Source organism: Microtus ochrogaster, unplaced genomic scaffold (genome assembly GCF_000317375.1).
Source record: "Microtus ochrogaster isolate Prairie Vole_2 unplaced genomic scaffold, MicOch1.0 UNK11, whole genome shotgun sequence".
Lineage (NCBI taxonomy): Eukaryota > Metazoa > Chordata > Mammalia > Rodentia > Cricetidae > Microtus > Microtus ochrogaster.
Genome location: NW_004949109.1, coordinates 7,784,487 through 7,794,793, shown reverse-complemented (window position 1 = coordinate 7,794,793; position 10,307 = coordinate 7,784,487). Strand labels below are relative to the sequence as shown.

Below are 10,307 nucleotides of genomic sequence, written 5' to 3'. Positions count from 1 at the left end.
TTATGTGAGCACTGGGATATGAACTCAGGTCCTCATGCTTGTGCAGCAAGTCTCTCCCCCACTTAGCCATCTTCCCAGGACCATAGCTCAATAATTTTTGATAAACACTTAATAAGTTGATACTTATTAAATATAGAATTATGTGCAAAGTTCTGAGGCCTCTGTACTAAGCACCAAAACTTTGTAAGTCTCCATTAAAACATTAGTAAATCATATAGTGGTGATACAATAAATGAAATTTTAAATCTTTTCCTTTGCTTGTGCTTTAGTGTAGAATTATGGGGCTTACTCAGGGTTAGCAAGGGAGTAAGAAAAAGCTTATTGTAGATATCACATCACCCTCTGGAAGGACATTAGTATTTTCAGACACTAGTTTTTTATTGGATCCTATTTCATTTAATTACACTATCACACTAATAAATTATGATTGTGGGCCTCAATTATTTACATATGGAATGAAAAGAGATGCAAATGGGAATAAATAAAGTGACAGATTTTTCTGTCATCTAGTTAGGACGCTAGAAGAAAGGCCTGAAGGGAAGAGTGTTTGTAGGGTGTGGGAGAGCATTGCTGGTCCAGTGAGGATGACGGCTGCTCCAGCTTGTTTCACTTCTCAGACTAAGCAGGTGGGAGGCGGGTGCAAGGCAGCATGGAGAGGAATACTCACAGGCACACAGTTGTTCAAGTGACATTTATTTAAATGTCACAAATTGCTTGTGTGCTTGCCAATTTTTTATGGCCCTTTAAGCATATATAGGTCTATAGTGGAGTGACAGCTGTCCCAGGAATGAGGCTGCTGGAGTAGATGAGCGCCTTCAATCAGAAAGAGAAAGACAGGTGCTCACCTCTTTCACATGGTGAAGTGAGTGAGCTCTCTTTCAAAGAGAAGCCAAGGCTTTGTCTAGATACTTAGAGTAAAGGAAAGATGTTTTGTAATGGACATTAAGATAAATAGCCTTGGAGAGGCTTGGAAAATGGTTTAAATTAAATTTAAAGTTAGGGAAGTGTATGGAACCTCCTTCTGGGATCATATCTCATTTTACTCAAAAGATGATTACAAATTACATTTCATCCTAAAGACATTTTATATCTCAGCAAATAGTGACATAAACAGCTCAGAATAATCAAATATTAAAACTTGCTTATGTTTACCAATTGTAAAAGAAAAGGAATATGTAATGGCTGGAAGTAGCTAGAGAGATCTCAGAAAGGAGAAGTGGCAAAAGAGAACCTGATTTGAACAACAAGTACTCAGGAATGATTCGGTGGAAAACGGAGTCAGATCAAATGGGGTCTGGGTGGGAATGAGGTACCTGGAGCTCTTCGATCCTACAGAATAAGTTTCACGTGTGTATCAGGGAGAACGAGGGCAAGATGACATTCAAACTATTCTGTTAAAAACTGAGTCCTGGGCTGGAGAGATGGCTCAGAGGTTAAGAGGATTGCTTCCTCTTCCAAAGGTCCTGAGTTCAATTCCCGGCAACCACATGGTGGCTCACAACCATCTGTAATGGGGTCTGGTGCCCTCTTCTGGCCTGCAGCATACACACAGACAGAATATTGTATACATAATAAATAAATAAATATTTAAAAAAAAAACTGAGTCCTAGGGGCCGTTGAGATGGCTCAGTGGGCAACAGTGCTTGCCAAGATGCCTAACAACCTGAGTTTCATCTCCCAATCCCTGGAAGAAGGAGAGAACTGACACCTACAAGTTGTTCTCTGACCTCCACATGCATGTATACCCAACACACACACACACACACACACACACACACACACACACACACACACTGTAGTAATTTAAACATTAAAAAGTTAAGTCCTTGATCATTTACAAGAGTAAGCCTTCTTTCCAATGTCACCATTTAAAAAATGTTTCCAGGTTAGCAAAGCATACAGTCTCGGGAATATTGCCCAAAGTAGCTACATTGATTATGATCTCACTATGCACTGATAAGGTGCTGGGGGCTTTCATTTGCATCTCCTTGGGACAGACCTTTCAAGTACATTTTATCATTGTTCTGTCTTCATTTATTAGGACACTGAGACACTGAAGAACAAAATATGCCCGTTACCCGGATCATAGAGCTGGTAGGTTTTAGAGCCAGAATCTGGCTGCTTTAGATGGTTACCAATGTTAATCACACTTTCTTGATGGTTTACATAGGAAATGCCAAATATAGTTTCTGGAGTTTCCTCCTTGTGGTAGGTAACATGGTAGAAAAGGCTTATCTGATTATCATCATCATTTCCATGCATGTGGTGCAGAGAAAGACAATTATTATTCTACAATTTGAGTCTTTGAACGGCCTTCCTGCTTCAACCCCGAGAATGACTAAGTATTTCAGATGTGCAGCAGAGGGCAAGAGCCACTGCTCTAGTGATAGGAAGGGGCTCATACTGTATAAACTTAGTTACTACAAACAAAATGCTGGGGAGAAAAATGATACCTTTGATCTCTCCTAAACAGGTGGTGAGAGAAGGGAAATGAGAGAGGATTGGTTCAGGGAATTACCCTGAGTTCACAAAAGGCAAAACACAAGGACTGGTGAGGTGGCTCAGAGGTTAAAATCACAGGCTGCTCTTGCAGAGGACCATAGTGGCTCAGAGCCATCTGTCCTCCAGTTCCAGGGTATACAATGCAGTTTTCTGACCTCCTTAGGCATCAGACATGTACATGGCACACATGCATGCAAGTAAACACTCATAAACATAAAACCAAAAGTAAAATAAAATGGGCCTGTGTGTACCTAAAGGGACTCTGGCCAGCTTGAGTGTGGCAAGCACAGCTCTAGCAGGCTGTGCCCTTCTGTCTGTTTCCCTGTGCCTTGCTAAAAAACTGATAGATTACATTCTTAAAGCTAGCCATTAAGATCTATTCCCTTATTTGGCCACTCTCTCCTCCTGAAGCTGATTATCAAGGTCCAACTATTGAAGTCCAGAAATCAGAACCCCCTTTGGGTCACCTAATTAACATGCCCAATTAAAATTAAACAGCTCATCCTAACATAGGGTTCCCCTTTTACCTTTATAAACTCCCATTTTCCTATGTGCCACGTCTGTCTCCTCTATCCAGAGACAGCTCTTTGTCCCTTCAGGACAAGTACCCCTTCCCCTTTCCCTTGTCCCCTGTTCCCTAACTCCTTTACCACCACATCCTAGTCCATTCCAACACAGACCTCACTCCCCTTTTCTCCTTTTGAAAACCACACCTGCAAGGTCATTTGCTGCTGTTTTTCTGCCAGAGTCAGAAAGCAGCCACTTTAACTTTTCTTTCCCACTTAATAAAGGATCTCTGTGAAAACAGTGTTTGGGTGTGGTTTGTGCCTAATCCGGGGTCTGGGAGGAAGCCCCTGCTGTGCAGGGGGGTCTCCTTCAGTAACCCCCCATCTAACTCAGTATCAGTTTTATTTTTGTCAGTGCAAAACTTGATTAAAGTTAGGAATGAGCCAAAAAGTTGAAAATTAAGACTAGTTAGAACAGATCACAAAGTGAGATTAAACATATAGAGACATGAACAAGAATAAAGCCGGTGGAAAATCTACATATAAAGACTGTGTATGTGTGATGTAGTTCAGTTGCTAGTGTGATTGTCTAGTATGAACAGTGCCATGGGTTCCATCCCCAGCACTACATAAAACCTCTGTGGTGGCACATACTTGTAATCCTAGCACTTGGGAGGGAGGCAGGAGGATAATGAGTTTGAGGTCATTCTTGGCTCCTTACTAAGAATAATGCCAGTCTGGGCTATGGGAGATTCTGTTACAAACAAACAAACAAACAATCCCCCTAAAAAACATCATAGAAGATATAAATACAAAATACTCTCTTCTCGGGCTGGAGAGATGGCTCAGTGGTTAAAAGCATTGACTATTCTTCCAGAGGACCTGAGTTCGATTCCCAGCAACCACATGGTGGCTCACAACCATCTGTAATGAGATCTGGCGCCCTCTTCTGGTCTGTAGGCATACATGGAGGCAGGAAGTTGTATACATAATAAATAAATAAAATCTTAAAAAAAATACTCTCTTCTCAAAGAAGTTGTCATTTAGTTGATGAGCTATAAAATCAATTATGAGAAGTTATTGACTATAGAGTACGGGAGGTGTTAGCAGAGAAGAAAATAATTCCTCATGAACTAACATGAGCTGCTTTTCCAGAGGTCCTGAGTTCAATTCCCATGGTGGTTCACAGCCATCTATAGTGGGCTCAGATGCCCTCTGGCACGTGCAGAAAGAGCCCTCTCATACATAAAGTAAATCTTAGAAAGAAAGAAAGAAGGAAAGAAAGAATGGCCCCTGGAAAAGGGCATTCCATGGTTTGAATCTACTCGGGGGAAGAAGTAAGGTTGCCTCCAGAAGACCTTCCTGACTCACTACACTGCTGGGCTTTATTGCCACTTGGGCAAAGAGGAACCTACAGAGGAGTGATAGGAAGGAAGCACATGGTAGAGACTTGGACTATGAAAGCATGAAATAATGGGGCAGTTGCAAGAATAACTTCTCATATTTCTGTTACTTAGGTAATAGATATTACCTGAATCAGAGACCCTTAATATTTTTATTTACTTGCAAAATTTTTAAATATATTAGTTTATTTTTTAAGTAAATAATTTTAAAAGATAGAAAAAAGTTAGAGATCCAGTTAAAATGGTTGTGTAAAGGATTCTTTTAGACATACTTTAAAATACAACAGGGCCAGGTGGTGGTGGCACACACCTTTAATTCCAGCAGAGGCAGAGGCAGAGGCAGGTGAGTTCAAGGCCAGCCTGGTCTACAAGAACTCCTTCCAGGACAGGCTACTGAGAAACCCTGTTTTGAAAAACAAAATAAAACAAAAACCACGCAATAGGAATTGTTTACTTTGTTGACAGTTGTTTCAATACAATAGACAGTGTGACTATTTTGACCACATGTGGCCTGCCACAATGATTTCCCAGGTAAAACTCAGATGTTTCCAATCTACCATTATTAATTGCTTACCTAACTCACAAATTCTTGGGTTCAAGGAGCTACTATCTGGAAGGACTTCACACTGCCTTTTAGAAACCACTCGATCAATACATGGTAGCTATTATTATTTTCAAATGTCTAGATATGTTCTCTGATGACTGATAATTTCTCTCTTATCTATGTGGAGCTCTGGTACAGAGGTGAAAGCGGAGACAAGCCTCACAAACCTGGACTCTAACCATTACATAGTCATAAACTTGAGTTTCAGTGTCCCCTTCTGTGAAATGGGCTTGGTGGTAGTAATCTCAGAAAAGTACTTTAAGAATTAAATGATATAGTGGTGAATGCTTTTAATCCCAGCACTCGAAAGGCAGAGTCTGGTGGATCTCTGTGAGTTTGGGGCCAGCCTGGTCTAGAGCTAGTTCCAGGACAGACAGGGCTGTACACAGAGAAACCCTGTCTCCAAAAAGAAAAAAAGAGTTAAATAGTGTATCTTGAAGTGGTTTGTGCACAGCAATTTAACATATCATGCTTTCTTTTAGACTTTGATACAAATGTATTAATAATGATTGGAATAAAAATGGCTCATGAACTCGGGGGGCAGAGACAGTTGGATTTCTGTGAGTTCGAAGCCAGCCTGGTCTGTAAGAGCAAGTTCCAGGATAGTCTCCAAGCTACCTCAGAGAAACCCTGTCTTGAAAAAAACCAAAAAAAAAAAAAAAAAAAAGACAAAGACACTTGTGTTTGTTTCCTTCAAACTACATACCGTTTTTGTCTTATAACTCTGGAAATGCCCATAACTATCACAAGTATATGAAATCAGCTGATAAAATAAAAGATGTGGAAGAGAAATTGTAGACTTTTCCTCTAAATATAAACAGTCCATTGTTGGCGAATATTATTTTGAGGCATGTTACTTTTGTTTATGATGTATTTGATTAACTGTGAAGCTGTGATTCTTTGCCTGTGTAACACACCTGATGGTCCTAATAAAGAGATGAATGGCCAATAGGGAAGCAGAAGTAAGAACAGGCTGGCTAGCAGGCAGAGCATATAAAGAGAGAAAGAGGAGCAAGAGAACAAGAAGAGGAGGACATCAGGGGCCAGGCACCCAGCTACACAGCAAGTCATGGAGAAAGAGGTAAAGTAAGGTATACAGAAATAGAGAAAGATAAAGCCCAGAGGCAAAAGGCAGTTGGGATGACTCAAGTTAAGGAAAACTGGCAAGAAAAACACCAAACTAAAGCTTGGCATTCCTAAGTAATAATAAGCCTCTGTGTGATTTATTCGAGAGCTGGAAGATGGGCTCCTCAAAAGCCAAAAGAATAAAACATCCTACAACAGTCCACCACGTGCACTTTAGTGTGTTTGACATATGCAGTGTGTATGTACATGTGTGTTGACTGGCATGTATATGTGTAGGAGTGCATGCGTGCATCCCTGTGGAGGCCAGATTAATACTGGGCGGCTTCCTCTATCATTATCCATGTGAGAATCATATGACAGGGTCTCACTAAGTTTAAATATCACTGATTCAGCAAGGCTGGCTGGCCAGCGTCGCCTTGCATCCCAGCTTTTGTGTAGGCACTGGTGATCTGAACTCAGGTTCTCATGCTTGCATAGCAAATCCTTTACCCACTGAGCCATCTCCCCAGCCTCATCTTGTATATTTTATAAGTGTATTAACTTAAAAGGTATTAATTCTGAAGGATACTTACATCATAATATACACCCTGACCTGGCCAAGTCAGTGCTTTTTTCTTTGAATCCATGGGGAAATCAAGCAGTTCGTATCTGTAAGGGTTACCTGAAAATCGAAGCAAGAGTAGTTATTCTGAAGAGATCAGAGCAACCCAGACCTATGGGTGAGTAAGAAATGAGATCAGGAAGAGATATTCTGTTTCTACCACAGAGGCTCTGCTTGCAGTGCAGCCACGAGTGTCTGCAGTCTGATTTAACCGGTGTACAGTGCGCTCTCGGCTGACTGCTGGGGCATCTTTCCGAACAGTGGGGTGAGATTACTAGACCCTCTGCTCTCCTTGCCTTCTTTGATTGTACTACCGAGTTCTTGCCAATGATAAGAAGTCATACAGTTTTGATTTCACGTCACGTCTTACCTCTTGTCTTCAAAACGGTCGTGTCATAGGCCTTGGTTGGCACTGTAGGAGGGAAAGGCTGCTGCGTGCGGGCTTTAATGCCAGTGTAGAGGTCCTTAGGTGAGGTGAAGGTCGGAAACATGGCGCCGCAGCTTGTGTGTGTATGGTAGGGATGTTCAATTGGATATGGTGCGCAGATTTCTCTAAGATTTATTGAGTAAATAAGAAAAGAGAAAGAAGTAAATAAAAACCCATCAAATATTTACTGGGGTCCTTTGCTGTGGCAGATGCTGTTCTGTCCACTGTGGAGATGGCCCAGACTATTCCTATACTTACACAGCTAGCATTCTGTAGAATTTACCATAAACAATGAATTTCTTAATTTTGCTAGATAAATCAAAACTAATTTAAAAAATAATCATACCTAATTAATTATTAGTGAGTAGTTTTCCTAAATGGCTAATATTAAAGCAGAGAATGTATTAATTTTACAGTTTGGAGGAAGTATAGGAAGAATTTTTTGTGTTTTTAACTTCCACATCATGCTTTTAAAAGATCCAAATATCTGATTTTATGGAATCATTTTGAGCATCTATTCCAGTAATGCAATGCAACACCTTGGACTGAACTTTCAACCCAGGCCATTTGTTCTTTGAGCAGTCAGCAACACACACACACACACACACACACACACACACACACACACACACACACACACACACACAGAAGGAAAAGGTAAAGAAGGCAGAGGGATCTAATTTTGCTGTTGCTGGAGAACTGGCCCAGACTAAGGGAGAGTGTAGAAGCTGTGTGAGAGCCACAGAGTACAGAAGTGTGTTTACAATTAGAAATCAAGAAAACAAGACTGGTGTTAGAGGTTGAATTGTGTTTCCTCTCAAAATCTGTGGGTGAAATCCTAACCCCAAAGGCCTTCTATTGTAAACTAATTTGGAAATAGGATCGTTGTACACGTAATTAGACAAGAGGTGTCATACTAATGTGGGGCGGGCCCCTAATTTGAAGGCTGTGTGCTTAAAAGGGAGTTAAACGTGTACACAGGGAGGCCGACACTGAGAACGCCACGTGGCGACAGAACTGTGAGGACAGAGCTGTGTGCTAGAGTGTCGCAGACCCCGGGCTGAGAGCCGACCCCTCACAGCTCCTGGGGGGCGAACCCGGGCTGAGAGCGGACCCCTCACAGCTTCTGGAGGGGCGGACCCGGGCTGAGAGCGGACCCCTCACAGCTTCTGGAGGGCGGGCCTGGGCTGAGAGCAGACCCCTCACAGCTTCTGGAGGGGCGGACCTCCACTCCACAATACTCCTCGCCTGCCGCGTAGAAGCTCACACTCAAGAAAGATGAACACAAGAAATGAACCCCAAACAGGAATTCTTCACAGGTTTTTTAATACCCACCCCCAACCTTAACTCGGATTCTGAGAGCTCTTTGAGTAGCTCTTTGCTTTAACTGAAACACAATTCTAAAATGTTAGCTTAATGTTCTCAGTTGGTGTGAGAGAATGTGGGTGGCCCAAGAGTACCTACTGCTCAGATCTGGTTTTTATGCCAGTTCCTAGTAAAAATAACTCATGTTTCTTGAGGTTTTGGCTGATTCTTTGAGCAAACAGGAAATAAATAAGATGACTCAGAAATATCTTATAGTGCCAGAAAGTAAGTGACTAATAAAGGTTAAAATAAGAGAAAAGAACAGAAACAACCCTCTCCACAGCTCCACAGTGTGGGAATGTTAAAAAGTGCAGGAGAGATTCAAAGAGTGGCTTATGGCAATTCAAGACACCAAAGTAACTGACCCTGGATTACTTCATGAGTTCCTAAACCAAAACAAACATCCACAAGGGTGAAGTAAGTGATTAAAGAAAAACCACCAAAACCATCATTCAAAAGAGTACGTAAAAGTCCCATGCAAAATACCAAAAGAAGAAAAAACCCACCAAATTTCATACAGAGACTAACATAGCCCAGCCTGGCCTCAAACTCATTCTGCAGCGGAGGATGACCTTAAACTCATGATCCTCCTGTCTCTGCCTTCGGAGCTCTGGGCTTATAGGCATGTGCTGGGAATGAAACCCAGGGCCTTGGAGCACACTAGGCAAGTGCTCTACCATATGAACTCCACCCCAGCCCTAAATTAATTTGAGAATGTGCTTTTTTCTTAAAAGGTAGTGCAGAATTCCAGACATCTTCTGCACATCTCAACTTTCTTCTTAAAAGCACAATATGGAAGGAAGGACAAAAAGAGTAACCGCAGTGGGGAAGCTGTAAACATTCCCGAGTCCAGTGGTGGAGATCACATCAGCAAGAATCGAGTGGTCTTCCTCGAGTGGAGCAGGATAGTGTGTAAACAGGACTTTATCTGTGTGGCCTGCTTCCCAACACACACCACTCCAGCCTTACCATTAACAAAACAAAACAACCAAAAAAAAAAAAAAACCCAAACAGTCAAATTCCATTTGCGGCCATTCTACACACATTCTATAACCTTTAGAACTGTTAAGAATATCAAAACAAGAGCCGGGCGGTGGTGGCGCACGCCTGTAATCCCAGCACTCGGGAGGCAGAGGCAGGCGGATCTCTGTGAGTTCGAGGCCAGCTTGGTCTACCAAGGGAGTTCCAGGACAGGTTCCAAAACTACAGAGAAACCCTGTCTCAAAAAAAAAAAAAAAAAAAAAAAAAAAATCAAAACAAGTGCAGTCTAAGGTGCTGTCCCAGCTGAGAGACACCTGAAGAAACATGCCACTAAATGCAATATTGTGTTCTAGGTGCAATCCTGGAACAGAAAAAGGACAGCATGCGAAACTGATCAGTTCTGGTCTTGTTCTTGGTTCTTTTGTTATGAAAAGCACACTGCTTGAATGTAAAAGGCTCACAGGAGGGAGAGTAGGGGTATATGAAGAAATCTCTGTTTTAAATTCTAAATGTCTATAATCCTAAAACTCTGCTGTACTAAAATTGCATTTAAGAGGACTGACTGAATATAAGTGAAATAGAAATATCAGTGCCATGGACTGCACCAGACTGTCCTCCAGCAGTTATGTGTGTGGAGCTTTCTGTGCTCATACACACCTAAGTCATAAGCAATGCCATCATCTTTTATTATAATGGGGAGGAAAATATAAAGTATATACTTACCCTACTGTTGAATTAGGTGGTTTGGGTAACCTAGAATAAAAGCAAGACAAAAGTCCTAATTTAAGTTGGGGCTTTTAAAGGCTTGGATTCCTATTAGAAACTTAAGAAT

At 41.6% G+C, this 10,307-nt stretch overlaps 1 protein-coding gene across 2 annotated transcripts in view; it reads right to left on the bottom strand.

The window, feature by feature from the left end:
* The window catches only part of CUNH7orf31 (chromosome unknown C7orf31 homolog), a 35,245-nt gene that overhangs the window by 7,091 nt on the left and 17,847 nt on the right, over nucleotides 1–10,307 (bottom strand). For both annotated transcript variants that reach the window (XM_026788988.1, XM_005366615.3), the window contains exons 5-7: nucleotides 10,199–10,228; nucleotides 7,073–7,254; nucleotides 6,674–6,762 (exon numbers count right to left, since the gene is read on the bottom strand). In XM_026788988.1, the coding sequence (XP_026644789.1) occupies nucleotides 6,674–6,762; nucleotides 7,073–7,254; nucleotides 10,199–10,228 (301 nt within the window). The remainder of the gene's footprint in view (nucleotides 1–6,673; nucleotides 6,763–7,072; nucleotides 7,255–10,198; nucleotides 10,229–10,307) is intronic.